This window comes from Xyrauchen texanus, chromosome 43 (genome assembly GCF_025860055.1).
Source record: "Xyrauchen texanus isolate HMW12.3.18 chromosome 43, RBS_HiC_50CHRs, whole genome shotgun sequence".
NCBI lineage: Eukaryota > Metazoa > Chordata > Actinopteri > Cypriniformes > Catostomidae > Xyrauchen > Xyrauchen texanus.
Genome location: NC_068318.1, coordinates 20,514,945 through 20,537,093, shown reverse-complemented (window position 1 = coordinate 20,537,093; position 22,149 = coordinate 20,514,945). Strand labels below are relative to the sequence as shown.

The following is a 22,149-nucleotide window of genomic DNA, read 5'->3' as shown; positions in this document are numbered from 1 at the left end:
ACTAAAGACATGGATCATCGCGAAAGAAGACGGAGAAGTCATTGCAGCTCATTGCAATTGCATGGCAGGGTAAGTTATTTACGTTCGCCTGTAAAGGCTTTGTAATTCGCTTTGCTATCTTTACGTATTTTTGTTCAGTTACAGGGGTACAAACTCAAACAATCAAAGAAAAGAAAAAACTATTTCTGTAACTTTACAAAGTACGGAAACTGCTAACGTTACATAAACATAGCCACATAAGTTGTATTAACTTACCTTTGACGAAGTGCTCACTGCACACATGAGCATTATCCGACTCAGCTCCTTTAAACCGCAGACGCAGGTTTTCCAGCGTTTTTCAGTCAATTTCGGTTTGGTCGATTTGAGCAACCGTAAACTATGCAAAACATAGGCATTTTGAGTGTGTTATGGTGCTTGTGTGCTAATAATCCTATGTAGAAAATCACTTCTTGCCCTCCATTTGCATTTCGTGCCAGTGACGTGACGTCATGTGCAAACAGGCATTGTGATAAATTGCATTAATTGTTTTAACGCGTTATTATTCATAAAATTAATCGCACGTTATTAACGCGTTAAATCATCAGCCCTAATATGTATATTATATATATATATATATAATTTTTTCTTTTTTAACCATAAAATATATTTATATACCAAAGTGAAATCTTGCCATTGTAGCCTCAAGGCATAATCATCATTTTAATCTTAATTACTCTTCCTTGTGCATGCGTATAACGCTAAATGGTGTTATTAATCAAGCTTGAAATCATTATCATCAAGGATACTGCTGATGTCAACATATAAGTGAAAAAGGAGACTTATTTAAGTCTGTTCTCACTCAAAACCGATTAGATTACTTCAGAAGACATGGATTAAACCACTGGAGTCTTGTCGATTACCTTTAGGATGCCTTAAAGTAATTTTTGGAGCTTGAAAGTTTCGTCACCATTAATTTGCATTGTATGGATAAACGGACATCTTGCCTCCATTAAAATATCTTTGTGATCTGTGGAAGAAAGTCAGACGACATAATGTTGACGAACGAGTAAATTATTTGGTTGGTAAACAAACCAAATATGTTTGTGCATTACTCTGTGTGTATATTTCCTAATACACCCAATATGTGTGATATTCCTCTGTGTCTACTTATTGGTATTGCAACATAATTTGTGTGTTGTCTCTGCCTCTGTAGCAGATCTCCTCCAGTAGGACTCAATCTGTGTCTGATGGGAGGCAGTGTGGTCAGTCAGCTCTTTTTCAGCTTGCAGAGGTACACTCACTGCCCTGGGTACTTACAGATATTAGACCAGATGAACCTTGCATTATATATTTGCTGTTATAGTGCAGAATGAACACTCAGTGAGGCATTGGCTTGTGTTGACTGGTTAGCATGGTTAATGGCAGGCAATGATATGTAATAAATCCTAGGACAGTTTTGATATGAATGCTGCCACCTGGTGGGTGCTCATATATCTCATATGTTGTGGTCACCCACTAGCAAGTCACTATGAAATCAAAATTGACACCACCTAGTCTTATTGTTAATTATTCATTGGTGAATGTTATTCCAAAGTAAAAGTTTGTCGTAGTAATCTTTCATCAAAATCTGCCTCTGAAACTTCTTTCCTTTTTGGCTGATGTCACCAAGCCCTAATGATTTCTCTCCAACCATTTGCAATGTTCATTGCATTGCTTACTTTCATGATAAATTCTGAAAACAAATTTTAATATCTTATGCTATTTTGCTTCTCTATTTAATCTGTCTTGTTTCAAGGATGTTTAGATCTTTTTACTGGAAAACAAGAGAAAGATACTGATTAAGAACATGATTCATTGCAGTATAGAAACAACATTTCACAATTCAATAAATTCCTGATTAATGAAATGGAATTCCCTACATTTTTTCACTCACAAAAAAATTCAGGCTGGTGCAGCTAATGCGCATATGTGTTCTCCATTTAATAACTGACAGGCCATATTTAGCATTATGATTTTTCCTATTCATAAGCATACCAGAGTCACGTCTCATTTTGTATAGTCTCTGCTTTAACATATTACGATCTGGCTGATATATATTGAATCATATCTAATGGCCTGGTTGTGGAATATATAGTTTATCTAGAGGGTTTATTTTTTTTATTCAAAACCTGCAACCTTAACGTTTGTGTTTGTGTGTGTAGATTAGTCTAGCCTCTGAGGCGGAAAAGATGGAAGCTCGTTCATCCCAGCCCTCAGGTGGTTCCTCGTCTCTCTGTGCTCAGCACAGCTCAAGTAGCACATCCAACCTTGACCACAAAGAGCACATAGATTCTCCTCATCTTCCTCTTGACACACCATCATCGTCTTCCTCTTCTACCTCCTCTTCCACTGTCACCACCCCAACTGAGCTTAGCCCATCAAAGACACAGAAGAAGAAGAAGAAGAAGAAAGAAAAAAAAGAGTCAGAGTCTGAGAAGAATCCCGGTTCGCCCAAAAAAGTGAAGAAGCGTCAGTCTTCTGAGTCTGACTTGGACAGTGTGATGTTCACTATTGAGGCAGTAGCTAAAGGTGCGTGGGGCTCAGAAGAGATACCCAGGAAGAAACCTCGTCCCATAGGAGGTGAGAGCAGCCCCGTCGTGGACCAATCTCCACCTGTGAACAAGAAAATTAAACCTAAACCGAAGAAACAGCTGAAGATGAAAGAAGACGTGACTGAGGAAGAGGGGGAAGAAGAAAATATAATGCAACAGGATATGGAGATGAAAACAGAGGAAGCTCACCTGACCCCTAAGACAGAGGGTGAGAAGAAGCCAGATGTGAAGGTAGAGCCCCCTAGCTGTGTGGAGGAATTAGCACATCACTGTTCTTCTCCACTTCCGATTGAACCAGAAGAGAAAGACACAGACAGCAAACCGCCTAAAGCCAGAGAGGAGGATAAAGAACCAGAGGTTAAACCAGAGGCCTGTGGCTCCAGGAAGTCAGAGCGAAGCTGTAAAGGAGCGCTTTATAAGACTTTGGTGTCTGAAGGGATGCTCACATCATTGAGAGCAAATGTGGACAGAGGTAATTATCAATTCAGTTCACAAACAAATTATAATTCTGGAGTCATTTATTCACCCTCATGTAGCGCCAAACAAGCAAGACTTTCTTTTGTGGAACAAAAGGGGGAAAACATGCAAAGAAAGTAAAAAGTGCCTGAGGCTCACATTCTGCCTTAAATCTCCTTTTGTGTTCCACGGCTGAAAGAAAGTTTGGAACAACATGAGGGGGAGTAAACAGTGACAAAATTATTCCTTAAAAAAAATCAGTTTTGAATTGGTAGATTGGTCTGGTGATTTCTGGTTATTCCTGTTCATTGACCTTGTCAAGTGGAGAGTGTTTAGATGTTTGACTAAATATGAAACTTGTAGCCCACTTGTTTAAGCTGTGCAAAAACTAATTTAAAAATCACCCTTCCTAAATAATCTAAGTAGAAGAAATTGTTATTCTGTATAAACGACACCACCCCAAAAGAACTTCAGATGGTCTTTCTAGGGTTTCCTATTATGTATTAATGTGCATTTTCAATTAAAGGGATAGTTCACCCAAAAATAAAAATTCTGTCATCATTTACTCACCCTCATGTCACTTAAAATCTATGTGACTTTCTTATGGGGAACACAAAAGATGTTTTAATGGATATCTCGGCCCATCTTTTTAGTGTAATAGGAGTAGAGAGTGAATCACTTTAAAGCTTGAAAAGAGCCAAAAAAAAAGTAGCTAGTTCGATTTGTGCATTCAATTCCAAGTCTTCTGAAGGCATGCAATATGTTTTGGTGAGAAACGACCTGAAATCTTAGTCATTTTTCAATTAAAATATTGATGTCCATTGAACTTTGAGCATATTTGAAAGGCTTGTTCACAGTGTTACGTGTGTTCTCACCAAAACTTGCATTGTGTTTACCTCTAAAAGACATGAGGGTGAGTAAATTATTAAAGGATATTCATTTTTGGTAAACTGCTTCTTTAGAATAATACATTTATTTAGAAGCAATAAATCAAAAACCATGTCAGCAGCCATAATAATAATGTTTATTTTATATAGCACCTTTCTACAAACTCAAGGTCACTTTACAAGTAGCAAGTATGTATATATATAGAACAGAAGAGCAGATCAATTAAGAGTCAGCATGACATGGGGCAAAGAGATATGTTTTGAAGTGGGTTTTGAAATCATGTCATGGAGGGATTGTGGGATAGAGTTCCATAATGTTGTAGCAGTAGTGCTAAAAGCCCTGCCACACAGTGATGTTAGCTTAAATGTGGGATGAGTCAGAACACGTGAGTGAGCAGAATGGTGTGTAGGGATGAATAAGATCTGTGATGAAAGAAGGGGAAAGACCAGGTAGAGCTTTAAATGTTGTGAAGAGTAATTTATACTGAATGCGGTAAGAGACAGGTAGCCTGTGCAGTCTATGTAAAATGGGAGTGATGTGAAATGATTTCTTGGAATAAGTGAGAACCTGAGCTGCAGAATTTGGAATTGATTGCAGTTTATTGATTGTTTGATGGGGAGACCAGAAAATAGGGCGTTGTAGTAGTCGAGTCATGAAGTGATGAAAGCATTAATAAGAGGCTCTGCATCTTTTATATTGAGAATGGGGTGTAGTCTGGCAGTATTACAGAGGTGAAAGAAAGCAGCTATTGTGAGAGAAGAGATGTGAGGGAGGAAGGAAAGTGAATAATCAAAAATAATGAAGAGTTTTCTGACTAGAGGAGGGTCTGACCAGAACACCATCAATATCAACAGACTGATCAGAATTGTGAGATATAAGATTTGTGGAACCAACTAAAAGTTTTGTCAGTGTTAAGTTTGAGAACATTATTGGTCATCCAGGTATTGATGTAATTGATACATGCCGATAAGGAGCTTGTGGGTAAGGGGGCAGTAGATTTTGAACTCGCTGTTATGCTAATGAGACACAGCTTTATGTCAAAGTTGAGTCCATGGTGGTGGATGATGTGACTGAGGAAGAGCAGTGGACCAAGAACAGAACCCTGAGGGACACCTTGAGAAACTGGAGCTGTAGTAGATTTTGACTGACAAATAGAGATGTAGTGTTGATGGTCAGAGAGATAAGAATTGAATCAGGATAGTACAGTACCAGAAATGCCCATAGCAGAGAGGCGAGAAATAAGTATGCTTTGTGAGATTGTGTCAAATGCAGAACTGAGATCTAAGAGAACAAGAATAGTTAAGGCACAAGGGTCTGTGTCCATTAGATGATCAGTAATGACTCTAATGAGTGCGGTCTCTGTGCTATGGTGTGGACTGAAACCAGATTGAAAATGATCAAAGAGATTGTGTGAGGCCAGATAGGATTGTAGCTGAGAGGCAACCACTTTTTCCATCAATTTGGACAGAAATTCCCAGTATGTTAGGAGGCAGATAGGCACTGAAATAGCAGACAGACAATGTTTAAGGAGGGCAGTGGGGGTCAGGTCCTACTGGCAGGAAGAAGAATTAGATACTTTCATATCATCTTATCTTGTTGCTCTAGACTGGTTACTGACTGAAGCTAAGCAGGGTTGAGACTGGCTAGTACCTTGATGGGAGACCTCTTAGGGAAAACAAAGGTTACTGGTGTTAGAGGTGTTTGTGAGGCCAGCAGGGGGGTGTCACGCGGTCCGTGTGGTCCTAACACCCCAGACAGTGACTGAGATACTGTACTGTAAAAAGGCACCATCTTTTCAGATGAGATGATGGTCCTGACTCTTTGCTGTCATTAAAAATCCCAGGGCACTTCTCGTAAAAGTGTGTAACCCCAGTGTCCTGGCCAAAATTACTCCATTGGCCCTTCTCAATCATGGCCTCCTAATTATCCCCATCCATGAACTGGCTGTAGCACTCTACTCTCTCCTCTCCACCAACAGCTTGTATGTTGTGAGCGTACCACTGCACTATGGCTGCCTTTGCATCATCCAGGTGGATGCTGTACACTGGTGGCGGTCAAGGAGAGTCCTCTTTTCACTATGTAAAATGCTTTGAGTGTACTGTAGTAATGTATTCAATGTTCATTCAATAAGGATAGTGATCTGGAACTGTATCTAGGTTTACCATTTGGTCTGTTTTCTAGGGAAAAGAGGTTCCATTCGTGGTAGTTTGTCCGATCACGAGGGTGGCTGGAATGATGAGAGCTGGGGATATTCTCAGACTGTTGCCACCAACCCTAAAAAGCTCAAGAAGTCCAAGTCCAAAGAGGAAAGCACACCAGGGTGAGCTGTAGTTTCTCCATCACTGCACTGGATCTTTAGAGAAATTATGATTGTTTTCCTGCAGACACATTCTGTGTCATTGATATTGACTGAATCAGAATGCCCCAGTATTTAATTTTAAAAAAATGTAACGCTAAATTTTGGGTTTGCTAATGTTTATTTGTTAATTGGGTTAATTGTACACTGTTAGTGGTCTATAAAGATTTCAAGCATTTTCTCAAAAGCCGTAATTTTACAAAAATTTGTTTAGCTTGGTAATTAAGTAGTACGAGGAATTTTGTACATTTCAAACATGTACCGTATTCATATTTGCCATTCCATGATCATAGTATTACACAAATTTACACTGAAAGACTCCAAACATGATGTTATTTAGAACAGATGTCTTCAAACTTTATCAGGCCAAGGATCCCTATGCAATGTTCTGAAAACTTGGCACAAAAATTACTAGATCATCATTTTTATGTGGGAGGGACAATGAAAGATTTAGTTAACTAACTTCTTAAAGAAATGGTTCACCCAAAAATTATAATTGACTCATCATTCACTCAAGCATAAGCCATTTGTAATTCATGCGATTCGTGCATTCAACGGCATAAAGTGATCCAATCGTTTTTGGGTGAGAACAGACCAAAATATAACTCCATTTTCACAAGAAGTCTTGATATCAGCAGTAGAGCTGGGCGATACAACGATATAAATATATATCACGATAAAAAACTCCATGATATCGACGATAAGCTTTTGAGTAATTTTCGATATTTAGCCTGTGTTCTACATCTAGACATGCGTGTTGCTAAAAACGCTAGCAGTTTGGCTTTCTTATCGTATGTTTCCACTGGCACATAGTGAGCGAATGTGAGCGAGCTCTTTCAATTCCTTCCTATGGAAACCGAGTGTCAACCTCGCGAGATGGATTGTAAAATTGACAGCTGTGCGGGGCAAGCGATTCCCTAGCGTTGGTAGTGGCATTGAGCGGATGAAGTTGTTATTGCCCCCGCTACGCAGGTCACAGTGTTCCGGATCCGGACCCCAGATTGATTCCATCTTGACTGCAAGATATCATGATGATGGTTATGTCCTTTCATCGTCTCGAGTGAGCAGCGCGACAAAACAACAGTTACATCATATCTGATCTTTCTGCGCTGTATTCTTGAATATTTTTCTCTAGCACTGAAACACGCTTCACTGATGCCCTGTCCCGGTCCACACCCGCTTCCTCTTTTCCCCCCATGTGAGTAAACATGAGGTGCGTGTTTCCAGAGTGCCTTTAGACCCATAACGTTTTTTCTTTCTAAATTTAGTTTTATTAATCAGCATGTTCCAAGCCTTTAATAATGAACAAATAGATTTCTGTTCTAATTTTGTGAAATTATTCAGATTTCATCATCTCTGATAAGGATGAAGATAAAACAATTACTAGTTTGTAGCCTAGTCTTTCTCACTTTAATGAAAATCGATCCATTCAGACTTCTACATTTTCAAAAGTTTCTCTCTAGAGATACCCCTGAACCCCCATACAGTGTCATTCTCAGTCACAAGGGCTTCTATGCCCCCATACTTTGATATCTGTATGCAAAGAAATATGAAAATAATTTTATGTAAAATATAAATATATATATATATATATATATATAATTAGATAAAAACTTTGAATCGATTGACAGCCCTAAAATATATATATATATTAGGGCTGTCTATTGATTCAAAGTTTTTATCTAATTAATTACATGGTGTCCCGATTAATTAATCGCATATACAAATATTTGTATACAGTTATCTTTAAATCAAAAAAAATTATATATATATAATTTTTGAATATAGAATACAATGTATTGTTTACTACCATATTATTGATCATAAGTCAATCATTGGCATACAGTTCACAGCAATCTATTTCACAAGTGAATTTGTCAATCAGTTGTAGATTTATTATGAGGGCTTGTTTAAGAGCCCGTCAATTTACACCTGCGTCAGACATTTTTTTCTTTTTTTTTTAAACATGACATGGGTATACATTGTACACAATACTACAGATATATTTTACAATAATGCCAAGACATTATATTCATTACATAGAGAAATGGTTTTCAATGCTTTTGAGTTGTTGGAGGTGAGAAATGAGTATGCAGATTTAATTAATATTTCATGTCTTTACAAAAAAGTGCAAATAGGGGCTTTATTAGACATAAATTTACACTTATGTATAAAAAAACTTAGCAAGTCAAATAAATGGATTAATCAGAAAATATATACTTTTTAAATTATCAAAACTGTGGAAACCAAATAAAACGTCTTGACAAAGCAAAGTAAAACTAGTTAAATTAGAAGTATGTACAAACAAACCAAATTTTCTCAAATACTACTGCGTAGACACATTCCCAAAAAAGTTGAGGGGCAGATATATCTACAGCATTACAGAAGGAGCAAAGTGGATCTATTTCAGGGAGCATGTTTCTTAAATAAAGATTGACTGTGTAAAAACGGTGTAACAGTTTAAAGGACACATCCTTAACCTTGTTGGTTATTAAATATTTGTGAGCTAAAGACCATAGGACCTGCATCAGACATGCTTGTGTTGCGTCTCGGGTGTGTTGCGTCATAAAAATAAAATGTTTAGGTCACACTGTCAAGTTAAATATAGTTTAATACTCAATCTTTAAACATATCTTGAGATCCCTTGGTTTGCATTTGCGCTCCTTCAAGTGTTTTGAACACAATAACTTAGCGTTGTCTGCTGAAGTGTTTTCTTCACTGTATAACTGTGTGTTGCTCATACAGCTGAAGTTTCACTTCACACAGTTTTGATGTCTGCTATCCGCAATATCAAGGGAAGCCCGGTTGTTGAACGCATGCGCCAGAGAGAAGAGCAGATCATTAGCGCGAGCTCGTTACACTCGTGAAGGTGCAGATGAGCTGTTTGCGAGATTATCATTAAATCTGCCTCGGAAGTCCTAAATAGTGGATCACTCGGGCAGCCGTCGAAATATCTTCAATGGGAGAAGTTACCATGGCATTGTTATTTCGCTGCTGTCCGCGAGCGACCCAGTCCGAATAGACCAGTTGAGAAACACTGCTTTATCTCACACACACACTCATGTCAGACCCCCTCGCCTCGCTTCTCTCTGACATCTGCTGCATGTTTGTGTGGGGCGCAAGTTGATGAGTCTGACAGACAGTCGAGAAGGAAAGAAGATGCGCACGAGCATGTGAGAATCTCCGTCCGGTTGCATTTTTTTCTCAATACCATAGATAAGCAAATGTACATGGTATGAAGAGCAGAGGTATACCGTAAAACCGGTATACCTCTGCAACTCTACTCTACTGTGTGCGTATGTGCGTGCGTATGTATGTATGCATGTATGTATGTATGTGTGTACAGTGGGTACGGAAAGTATTCAAACCCCCTTCAATTTTCACTCTTTGTTATATTGCAGCCATTTGCTAAAATCATTTAAGTTCATTTTTTTTCCTCATTATTGTACACACAGCACCCCATATTGACAGAAAAACACAGAATTGTTGACATTTTTGCACATTTATTAAAAAAGAAAAACTGAAATATCACATGGTCCTAAGTATTCAGACCCTTTGCTGTGACACTCATATATTTAACTCAGGTGCTGTCCATTTCTTCTGATCATCCTTGAGATGGTTCTACACCTTCAATTGAGTCCAGCTGTGTTTGATTATACTGATTGGACTTGATTAGGAAAGCCACACACCTGTCTATATAAGACCTTACAGCTCACAGTGCATGTCAGAGCAAATGAGAATCATGAGGTCAAAGGAACTGCCTGAAGAGCTCAGAGACAGAATTGTGGCAAGGCACAGATCTGGCCAAGGTTACAAAAAAGTTCTGCTGCCCTTAAGGTTCATAAGAGCACAGTGGCCTCCATAATCCTTAAATGGAAGACGTTTGGGACGACCAGAACCCTTCCTAGAGCTGGCCGTCCGGCCAAACTAAGCTATCGGGGGAGAAGAGCCTTGGTGTGAGAGGTAAAGAAGAACCCAAAGATCACTGTGGCTGAGCTCCAGAGATGCAGTCGGGAGATGGGAGAAAGTTGTAGTAAGTCAACCATCACTGCAGCCATCCACCAGTCGGGGCTTTATGGCAGAGTGGCCCGACGGAAGCCTCTCCTCAGTGCAAGACACATGAAAGCCTGCATGGACTCCAAGATGGTGATAAATAAGATTCTCTGGTCTGATGAGACCAAGATAGAACTTTTTGGCCTTAATTCTAAGCGGTATGTGTGTAGAAAACAAGGCACTGCTCATCACCTGTCCAATAGTCTCAACAGTGAAGCATGGTGGTGGCAGCATCATGCTGTGGGGTGCTTTTCAGCTGGAGGGACAGGACGACTGGTTGCAGTCGAGGGAAAGATGAATGCGCCCAAGTACAGGGATCTCCTGGACGAAAACCTTCTCCAGAGTGCTCTGGACCTCAGACTGGGCCGAAGGTTCACCTTCCAACAAGACAATGACCCTAAGCACACCGCTAAAATAACGAAGGAGTGGCTTCACAACAACACCGTGACTGTTCTTGAGTGCCCAGCCAGAGCCCTGACTTAAACCCAATTGAGCATCTCTGGAGAGACCTGAAAATGGCTGTCCACCAACGTTTACCATCCAACCTGACAGAACTGGAGAGGATCTGCAAGGAGGAATGGCAGAGGATACCCAAATCCAGATGTGAAAAACTTGTTGCATCTTTCCCAAAAAGACTCATGGCTGTATTAGATCAAAAGGGTGCGTCTACTAAATACTGAACAAAGGGTCTGAATACTTAGGACCATGTGATATTTCAGTTTTTCTTTTTTAATAAATGTGCAAAAATATCAACAATTCTGTTTTTCTGTCAATATGGGGTACTGTGTGTACAATAATGAGGAAAAAAAATGAACTTAAATGATTTTAGCAAATGGCTGCAATATAACAAAGAGTGAAAAATTTAGGGGGGTCTGAATACTTTCCGTACCCACTGTATGTATGTATGTATGTATGTATGTATGTATGTATATATATATATATATATATATATACCTTCATTATGATTCAAAATAAACAGATCATCTTATAACATTCATATCCAACTGCACTCAATTGATAAACTCTATAAAATATTGTAATATTTTCATAGAAGATCCCTCAGACACCACTGCATTGGCTGTGTCTGGGCCCCCAACACAGTTTTGTAAAGACTATTTAGGGTTTTGTTTTCCCTTCTTTTTTTGGAAATTCAAAAGAATGTGATTGAATATCGTGATAGATATCGAATAATATGAAAAAGAATATCGTGATAATATTTTTTTGCCATATTGCCCAGCCCTAATCAGCAGTCTCCTTGGTGATCATGAGTTCAAGCTTAATTATCTAATATTCTGCTCATGTGTCAAGCACTAGGAAGTGTAATCAAGCTTGAAGTTTTTGAGCGTGCATAGAGACTGCACAGTGTACAGTGAAAAAGGAGTTACAATTTGGTCACCAAATTTATTTTTGGGTGTGCTATTCCTTTAACTTCAGCTTTGATTGAAATAAGTTTCATATGTTTGTTTGTTTGTTTGTTTTTTCAAAAAACTAAATTGAGATCAAACAATAATTGGCCGTATGGCGCTGCAGATTCCCTTTTGAAAACCCCATATATAGAACATTCTATCATGTTCCATTGTACCATTTTGGGACATTGATTCCCAGTGAGTAGTGGTTCCAATCTGATGGCTAATGTTTTACTATGTATAAAACTCACAGACTAGGAAAGCTTGAGGAGGAGTTTGAGAAAAAGTTCAACAGCTTACCGCAGTACAGCCCCCTGACATTTGACAAAAAGACTGTTGCAGTCACTAAGAAGAAAAAAACAAGTATGTCCAGCCCTCCTGAACAGCCCAAACCCTGCAAGGGTGAGTGCACTGCATGCATGGAAACTGACATCACATCCTCCTTGCCCACACTCATTTCCTCATTTGCCTGATTTCTTAGGGAGTGCTCATCTCATGTTCAGAATGACATTGCTTCCACCTAACATAGCATGCTCTGTTTTTTGTTTGTTTGTTCTGTTTTATTTCTTTTTAAATTAGGTTCATCCTCATCTCAGAAAAAGACTTTATTCCACAAGATAGTCAACAAGTACAAACACAGGAAGGAGAAATCCAGTGCCGCAGACAAAGGTGATACCCGATCAACCATTAAACACTGGGTCTCATTCACTAACCTTGTGTACACATTTTCGATGCATAAAACCTATGTATGAACATTTTCATGTAGAATCCATAATTCATAATCAGTAAGCTTACTCTTAAATTTATTTAAAAATGCTCCCTGAACCACTCTTTCACAATTTGATCGCAGTGAATCTTTGCATTGTCATCCTGGAATATGCCTGTAATGTCAGGGAAGAAAAAATCTATTGATGAGAACCTGGTCATTCAGTACATTCATGTAGTCAGCTGACTTCATATGCCGCATAATGTTGCTGAGCCTAGACCTGACCAATTTTAGCAACCCCAGATCATAACACTGCCAGGCCAAAAAAAAAAAAAGTCGCAGTTTGAAAAAAAGGCAGTGTATATTATATAAATTTGATTATTTATATTCTACAATATATATTATTGTGTAAATGAAATAACTATGTAATCTTGCAATAAGTAATTTTATTTAATTATATTTATTTTTAATTAGTTAAAATTGTTTAATTTAAAGTAACAAAAATGCAATGATGAATGCGTTAAAGCTTGATCTGGGATCAAATCTACAAAAATGCAGCCGATTATGTGTAGTTGAGACCTATACAAAAGTTGAATTTTTTTGTGTTTCGACTGCTTTTGAGATTTACTAGAAGATTTTCCTACGGAAAACCCTTATTTGGGCATGTGATAATACGATTTCATGAACATTAGAATTAGTGTAAAAATAAATTATTTGCATGCGTGCCTGCTGTATGGCGTACATTGTGTGCAAACACATTTTCTGTGCTTAAGTATGTAACAATTATTATTATTGAATGAATCCCACTGTTCTTATATTGGCTTCATTCTCAGATTGTTTATGAGAGTGCTGGGAAATGTGCCTACATTGTGGTGGTAGATGTTTGTCTGTGGTTTAGCACTGTGTGTTTCGGCACTTCCTGCCGCATAGCAGGGAACGCTCCCATATCTAGGTCACTCTCCACTCTGGTTATCTTAAAAGGGCACATGGTGTCACAGTTATGTAGATTCTTTGATGCAGCCTGTTGTGTTGTAGTAAATGTGCCACAAGCTGCACTAGATAGCCCAAATTATGTGGACACCCAAACATCACACCCATATGTGCTTATTTAGCATTTCATTTAAAGAAATTGGCATTAATTGAAAGTTAATCATATCATTTAATTTTGTGCACAGGGACTTTGTCAAACAGAAAAAAGAATGGTCCCTCCACAAACTGTTGCCACAAATTTAGAAGCATACAGTTATGAGACCTATCCAAAACCATTAATTTGAATGAGGTGTCTACACACTTTTGTCCATGTGGTGTAAACCAATTATTGTACATTATTTCAGACTATCGAGATTCAAAGGGTGACTCTAACGATAAAATCTAAAGAGATTACAAATTCCAGGTCCGTGTATGTGCTCTCACATATTTCATATGTTCTCCTCTGTTCTTTTAGACATTGTCATACCTGACCCTGTGCTCATGGAAACAAGTCCAGTGAAGTCGGGCAGTCCATGTGTGTCTCCCACTCCTGAGCCCCTGAAAGTTCTGGACTCGCCAGTGGGCAGTCAGAAAAGGAAGGCCAGGAAGAGTAAAATCACACACTTGGTGCGGACAGCCGATGGACAAGTGTCACCTGCAGAAGGTAAGCATTACCCTCGATTTCCTTCTATAGTGTTGTCTTATTTAGGATTTGTAAAAAGAATTTTGAAAAAATGGCTCAAATGTAGTGAACACCTTGGCAATTGTACACAGACAGGCACCTCTCACACTGTCTACAAAAATGTAAAAATCTTGTTTGTACACCTGTTTGACAACAGATTACGGTTACACAGCACAAATTATTATCCTTACCCTACTTTTCTCTAGAGGAAAAATCTGATCAGGCCAAGAATCAGGATGATAAGCCATTTACTCAAGAGACATTATGCAATAGAGGGGGCTGCTACACTGAACCCAGGTCAGCAGAAGTGGACAGGGTGGACACGTCTGTTGGCCTCCCGGCCTTCTTCAGCTTAGCTGCCCTCGCTGAGGTTGCCGCCATGGAGAATGTACACAGGTACACAGGAACACATACCCCTACAAACAGTAGTTCAGTGGTTCTCAACTTGTTTTGCTTCTGAACCCAGCTTTTACATTGAACTTTAATTTTTTTGTTAATCGGCCAAGCAGGCAATGTTATTAGCCAATGGCAATAATCACAAAAAGGCCTAATATCAGCATGGGAGGGGGTTCCAAAAGCATTGTAAGCCTAAGAAAATCATAGAAACCATTGGCGCCAATGTTTTTCTTTTTATGGTAGACCTTCCATCCATCAGTTGAGAACAGTTGCTCTAAGTGTGTGTGTGTGTGTGTGTGTGTGTGTGTGTGTGTGTGTGTGTGTGTGTGTGGAAAATAAATGCCACTGTTTGTGTATTCCAGAGCCCAGCGTGCTGTGAGCATCCCCACTGATGGTCAAGTAAAGGACATGGCCCCTGTATTGATCTCCTGTGCAGACCAGTGAGGTCTCAGCCTGGCTCGGGCCAGGTCCAACCTGGTCAGGGCCCATGTATTGACATGCTGAGACCTTATCCTTGACCCCTGGCCCTGCTGCTTGGATATAGAGAGAGAGAGAGACTGGAAAGGAATGAGAGAAGCTCTGAGATGGATGATGTTTTATCCCAGAAGCCTTCACCTTCCACCCCACACCACCCTCCCTCCTTTTCACCACCTCGGGGCCCCGGGGAAGCCATTCCTGGTCCCCGAGCTTCCTCTGTTGGCTCCGGCTCTGGACCAGTTATCAGACTTTACAATCTGCAAGAAATGGCTACTATTTAAGGTCAAGTTTTGCATAAAAGTGCATTGAAGCAAGTGCTCTCTCTCTATTTGTCTTTTTCTATATATTTGTTCTGGTTAGCTTCATTGCACAAACTACTTCACATTGCAACGTTCACTCTCTCTTGGTCCGAGGAACGTTTTGTGGCTTCCTTCTCCACTTCCTGCTCTGAATCTTAAGAGAGAGAGAGTGTTTGTGTGTGTGAGAGAGCATGTGTTTCAAGACTGCTCAACCTCAGCTTCATACCTCAAGCCCTATTCAGATTTTTTCTGTACATGGTTCTATACCATCTTCACCTTCATAATGCACAGTGGATGCCTAGATGCCTCTTTACTTTCAAGCAATGACCCTCAATTTGTCTGGTGCCTCTGTCAGTTAAGAGAAAGCACCTATTTTTCTCTCACAAACAGCAGTAATATGTCAGGGGGAGCCGGATGTTTGTGCAAGTCGCACTGCAGTCGCACGCATACCTACAAGAGTTTCTGACAGACTGAATCACCTGGTGGAAAACCTGTTGAAACTTTCGAAATTGTGACACACTGTCACTATTTGCTCTGTACTTTTGCACAGCCAGGGTCCAAAATGAACTCTTGCAAAGTGCCAAATGCAAGTAAAAATGAATCGCTAACTTTATTAGGAACTGCAGCATTGCTTGGTGTAAACCGAATTGTAACAACGCTAGTCTGAACCTCGCTAATGTAGGTGACTTGCGCTATTCAAATCAGACACAAACAAACCTATTAACGAAAACAAGTGACTCATCTTCTAATGATGTTTAATCTACATCAGTGGAACATTTTCAATCATAAGTTTATCTAGGATGTCTATTTGTTTTTTTCTCCAGAACTCCATGTGGCAACACATGTGTAGAATATTCCTTGGATTAAGACACCAAAAAAAATCTGAAGTTAAGTATCACGTTGTGTGCGCTAACAATTCTAAAAAACTAGGAAATTTGTGACTAGTGCAGTTTCACCATGAGACTGAGACTGACTCGTCTCATAAATGATGCTGCGAGTGGCCTGCGCTGTTTGTAACTAATTGCTAAATAATCCCTCTGTTTATTTATGCCTGGTAAATTTTCTAAATTCACTCGTCATTGGCCAATGTGGCAAAAAGTTATTCTGGACCCTGTGCACAGCTATAAATGAGTTCGTTATCAGAGCAGTATGGTAATACTTGAATGAAAAAAATGCATTTTATGTCAATACTTGACCTTACTGCAGTGTGTAGCGTCTTGCTGGATAATCCAAAAGAGTGCTACTTGTCTCCTAATATAGTTTAATAACAGACACTGCACTCATTTTTTAGCTACTGTAGACGAGCTTTTAATAGACATTGGCTTTTGCAATAATAGCAATTAATTGTTTGTAGTTTTGTTTAGTATCAAATTAGCTTTTATATGGTCACTGAGATACTCAGTCCTCATTTTATTCTTGTAGCTGAGGCAGTAGATTCTGTTAATTCCAGCTAAACGTTTTGCAGATTATGTCCATTCCTCCAAGCACACAGTGGGTGAGAGCTGGAAATGAAAGAAAAATAATGGCGAATCCTGCTGAAAAAACCCTAGCATTAATTTCCATGCTGGTTTGGTGCTGGTCTTGCTAGTGGACCAACATAGCCATGCTGTTCACCAGCAAAACTTAGTTGTTGAAACTGGTTGACCAAGGCAGTCTTGCTGGTTAAAGGGATTGTTCATCCAAAAATAAAGATTCTGTCATAATTTCTTTGCCCTCATGTTATTTCAAACCTGTATGACTTTCTTTTGCGGAACACTAAAGGAGATCTTTGAATTAATATTCTGGTCCATTTCTCAATAAAATGGCAGTTGATAGTGACTTCAGAGTTTAAAAAAGGACCCAAAGAAATCATGTAATCCACGTGTCATCTGCAAAGCCTTCTTAAAGCATATGATTTGTCATTTTTCAGCAAAAATATTGATGTCCATAGCGAGTTCATGGCCAATATGAGAGAGGCTTGTTCACAGTGTCTTGCTAAAAACAATGCTCTCAATAATAATTAGATCTTATGCCATTGAGGGTGAGTAAATAATGACAGAATTTTCATTTTGGTTGAACTGCCCTTTTAACCATCCAAATCACAACATAAGCAGGTGAACAGCCCCTCTGTTTTTTTTTCAGTAGGCTAGTGTAGAAAGATGTTTCTCTCACTCACATACACTTTGTATCATGGGATTTGATGCATATGTGTACTGTAAATGTGCACATTCTGTGTTTCAGGCACTTGAGATTCAGAACTTATCAGTGTCATGTTCTACTCCCTGTGTTCTTGAGCTGGTTTGAACCTCAGATTCTGCTTTCTGAATTCTCCTTAGAACCCAGGAAGCCTATATTATATAAATGAAGGAATGCTATAAGCCAGATCACAGGTTTAAAACCCGTCACTAGCTATCTTATGCTGTTACAGTCACGCTTTTCCCTTTTTATCGCGATAATTGATGCTCTTTTGTTCATTTTTCTCTTAAAGTCACCAATTATTCTTCTTAAAATTATATTGTCTGTGAATTTATGAACTTATAACTAGTAAGGTTTTTTTTTTAACTTCTTTGAAATACTGTAATTTCCCTAAAAATTCTGTAGGGCGCTGTTTTCCTTGCTTTCTTTGTAATGTTTTGTCATAAAACCTCAGCCTTTCCTGAGGTCTACTGGATCAAGACTGTTGTCAAAAGCTCATATACAAATATCTGTATGTGTGTATATATTATTTTATACCTATGCTTACCTGTTAAGCCAACAAGCACTGAAAAATAATGTACCGCCTCTAGACGATTAGTTCCTGCTTTTGGAAGTGTTTCGTGTGGCCTACATCTAGTGTGCAAGGTGGGGCGCAAGAATTATGTCTGAATGTTCCCCCTCCCAGTTATTTATACTATAGAGGGATTTACTCAAAGCAAAGGGTTTAAACCTCTGTGTATTTAAGTAATAGAAAGCTTGCAATTGTGCCTGAGGCAGTCGTGGAAATATTAATGTTTACCTGAAGAATCAAGACCTAATCACTTTTTTAAGTGTGATTTTACGAAGTTAGGTACATTTTATAAATCGCCTTTATGGCCCCGCTTTAGAAGCGAGTAGTAGGGTGAAAGTATTATGAATAATACGATGCTAAAGCTCCTGCTCATCTGTGTTGAAATCATTTGATTGTGATTATGGATGTTTGAAGTGTATCAAGCAGCAGTCTGACTGTGAATCCCCTCTTCAGTATAAACATTAGGCATGGAGAACATCATGTTTAATTTGATGCAAATAAAAAGGGGGCTGTGAGATACATGTACAATTTGTTCTGAAAGCTCGACACCAAGTTAAACATGGCTTCTATCCTGCCTAAGGTCCATAGGAGTAATATCTCTTTCCTCCAAGTGCGATGAATCATGTTCAATGAGACTCAAAATGTTGCGTCCCAAATGTTCCTTTGAAGTTACTGTAAGACGTATTCCCTCGCATTTTAAGTTCTTACCAGAGTTTAGAAGATGTACCATGCTTATGACCCGTTGTTCTCTCAGACATTTTATAAAGAAAAGTAAATATAGTCTGTAAGGGAAATTCCACGATGCAGAGAGTCAGGCATGCTTATTCCGCTGAGCTTAGCCAGTGGATCTGTCTTCAGGTTTTAAATGTATTATATCAGCACAATTCTTATACTTCTAATCTTTTCAGAGGGTTGTCCTCTGAATTTACCTGCAGTGAGAGTGGTGTGCAAAATGTCGGCACCTTTTCAATGCCTATTTTAGAAAGACACTATTTGCACCTTAAACCTGTACCAAAGCAACATTATGTTCTTAGAGGGATAGTTCACCCATAAATGAACATTCTGTCACCATTTTGTCAGCTTTATCTTGCTTCAAACCAGTATGACTTTCTTTGATTCATGAAACACAAAAAGAGAACTAAAGCAGAATGTAGTTTCCATACAATGAAAGTGAACGGTGACCAGGATCTAAAAATTATCCCAAAATTTGTCCAGAAAAGTCATCTATATGACTGGTGCACTATATTCAAAGTCTTCTAAAGCCATACTTTTGAGCTTTATTGGGTGAAAAGTCAGAAACCTAAGTGTTTTTTTACAAAATGTCTTCTAAAATCTCATTCATGTTTGCTTGTATTCAAATATGGCACATATTTGATGTGTCGGAGCCTGGTGTGACATCAATAGTGTAAAACGTTATTGGTTCTTTTGTTTCGTAACTATAAACAAAATTTGAATGTGTGCAAAAGTCAAAGAAATTTGTTTTTAGTCTGTTTCTCACACAAAGCTGTTATATGACTTTGAATATAGTGTACATTTATTTAATTTGATGGTACTTTTATGGTTTTTATTTTTATTTAATTTATAATATTTGGAGATTGACAGCATTGTGGCACCATTCACGTTCATTTTAAGAAAATAACAGCGTAGTAACTCCCTAACATTCCCTTTTTTTGGTGTACGGAATCAGTTGGGTATGGAACGACATAATGGGGAATACATAATGGCAGAATTAAAATTTTTGGGTGAACTGTCCCTTTTAAAGATTGATCCCCCCCCATCTCACCAGTGTCTCCTTCGTGATATTCATTCTTAATAGTGACCACCCGCACGCATACTTAGAGGGGAAATACCAGTATATGTATTTGAACAAATTGTCAATGCTTGCGAAAACTGTGTTGAATGACAGCACGACTTATTTGAACGTCCCAGCATGATGCATCAATAGAATTTGCTCAAATCTTTTGCCCCTTGTCATTAAGCTCACCCCTCCTTTTTCTAGTTAGAAAATGCCTCTTAGCGAAATGCCTCTATGAAACTGAAATTCCTATATTAGCTATAAAGATTATGATATTACCCTTTTGTGCTAGATTGTCTCTTGAATGTAATGGATTTTGTACCTGTATTTTTCTAACTGCAATTCAGTCTTTCGGTGGCTTTATATGGAGGAACTCTTGGCTGCTTCCTTAAGTAAATAATTTGTATAAACTTCCAGTCATCCTTCCAACACAGACCCTGACTTCTTTAGTGTGCAGTATACACTCACTTTTGCTGACAATACTACAGTCACCCTCATATCAGAAATCATGTTTTATGCATTTCGAAGAGAAACAAAGCAATCACAGATATTAGTTGCCAAACCTTCCACATTTCACCTTCTCTTGAGTCTCAAAGGGAGTCTTAAAGTTTACCCAAAAATGGAAATGTTGTCATTTACTCACCCTCATGTAATCATTACAACATTGTAGTGAGTAAAAGATTACTTTTTTTTTTTTTTTTTTGAGTGAACTATCCCTGAAATATATGCACCCTGCAAATTATTCTTTTCTTTGTACAAGAATGTACGTTAATGGCTTTAGATGCAGTTGTAGCGCCGTCTTTTTAAAAGCTTACCTGAGATCCTGTACTGATTCCTCTAAGGAGTTTCTACTCTTGTGTGCTTGGTCTGATTATTGTCACTAGTACTGTATGATGCAATGTATGGATCTGATTGTTACAGTCCAGTTGTTGATGCAGCCTTGCCTTACTGAACCCTGCGTAGAGGGGGATCCCTTCGCCATTGCCCTTCTCACTGAGTCTTATGTCATAACACTGTCTGCTGACGCAAATGTTATTCTTTAAACACCTATTAAAGTAACATACATATGTAACTGTTTGCTCTCTTACTTTCAATACAGTAAAACTTTGCATTTAAATGTTTGGCATTTGGAATGTGCTATTTATAGTGAATTTTCCAACAACACAATAAATGGTTGAGTAGGTTCTGTGGTTCACCTATTTAATCTAATGCGGATCACCGCACATATCAGATGCAGGAAGGTAAAGTATTGCTCTATGAATGTAGCTGTCGACGTCATTAATACATGTGAGTTGAGATTGTTTGGTGCAAATGAGATGGCAATGTGAATCTAAAGGACAGGAAGACTTGAGCAGCGATGACAATGGTGCCTTTAATGATTTTTCACCACCTGATCCTTGTCTTCAGCATTACACTGTGTGTGTGTGTGTGTGTGTGTTTGTGAGAGGGTAAGTCATTTATATTTTGTGGCGATTCTTTTTGAAGAAACGTTTTGGTTGCTTTAATGATGTTGCGTGACTGTACACTCTCTAAGTAACTAATCATATATGGGAATAATTGGAATAGTGCATCATGACAACAAACAAAATGTAATTAAAATAGTAAAATCATAATAGCAGTGGTGGAATGATTTAAGATGGGTAGTTTGGTTAATATGGAAATTCTGCTCAAAAAAATATTTATAAAAATCACTTACATATTCAGTACACCTAAAAATCCAACATCATCCCATTACATTTGTATTTATTTTTTTTTATTCTAGAAAAGAATATATTACCATGTTTTAGACATTTATTTTCCTTCTCTCCCTGTTCTGCACCGTGTGTTTCAGATGAAAAGCCAAACTAAAATAATGTAAATAAATAACATAAATGAAAGTTTTTCATTTTACTCCACAGGTGCAGAGAATGTCTGCCCATCTGCCCCGCCACTCATTCACAACTCTGTCACAGTTTCTTTTGAGTGGATAATTTGTATTTATTTATTTACAATTGACACAGCTATATGTAAATAGCGGGGGGGTTGCTTACAATTGTGAATCTTTAACAGGACGTTGTAAACCTTAATTTACAATAAACAAAGTCTAAGCACTTGTCACCAAGTGTAGTTGACGTTCAGCCCATTGATGCTGGTTATTACACTTGTTAAATGGCAGAAATGATTCCACCACCATCAAGTGACTTCATTGCAGATGTGGAACTACATGTTGAAAGTGTTTGTGGTGTTCATAACTTTCCTGAATTTTGAAGACCATCTGCTGTACCTAATAAACAATGTTATTTGGCCAACATTATTTCTTTGAATAGTTCACTGAAAAATGAAAATTCTCTCATTTAATCACAGAAATGCT

The 22,149-nt window shown here is 38.4% G+C and overlaps 1 protein-coding gene across 6 annotated transcripts in view; it reads left to right on the top strand.

Annotated features, from left to right (window-relative positions):
• Positions 1-21,961, top strand: part of LOC127635547 (HMG box transcription factor BBX) — a 53,676-nt gene extending 31,715 nt beyond the window's left edge. For 3 of the 6 annotated variants that reach the window (XM_052115644.1, XM_052115642.1, XM_052115643.1), the window contains exons 10-17: positions 1,193-1,270; positions 2,181-3,042; positions 6,096-6,234; positions 11,983-12,131; positions 12,309-12,398; positions 13,880-14,068; positions 14,293-14,482; positions 14,845-21,355. In XM_052115644.1, coding sequence (XP_051971604.1) covers positions 1,193-1,270; positions 2,181-3,042; positions 6,096-6,234; positions 11,983-12,131; positions 12,309-12,398; positions 13,880-14,068; positions 14,293-14,482; positions 14,845-14,926 — 1,779 coding nt within the window. In that variant the 3' untranslated portion in view covers positions 14,927-21,355. Of the gene's footprint in view, positions 1-1,192; positions 1,271-2,180; positions 3,043-6,095; positions 6,235-11,982; positions 12,132-12,308; positions 12,399-13,879; positions 14,069-14,292; positions 14,483-14,844; positions 21,356-21,697 lie in introns of those variants that run through there. The other 3 variants (XR_007969486.1, XM_052115645.1, XM_052115646.1) reach the window with 3 other exon arrangements.
• The last annotated feature ends 188 nt before the right edge of the window (positions 21,962-22,149 follow it).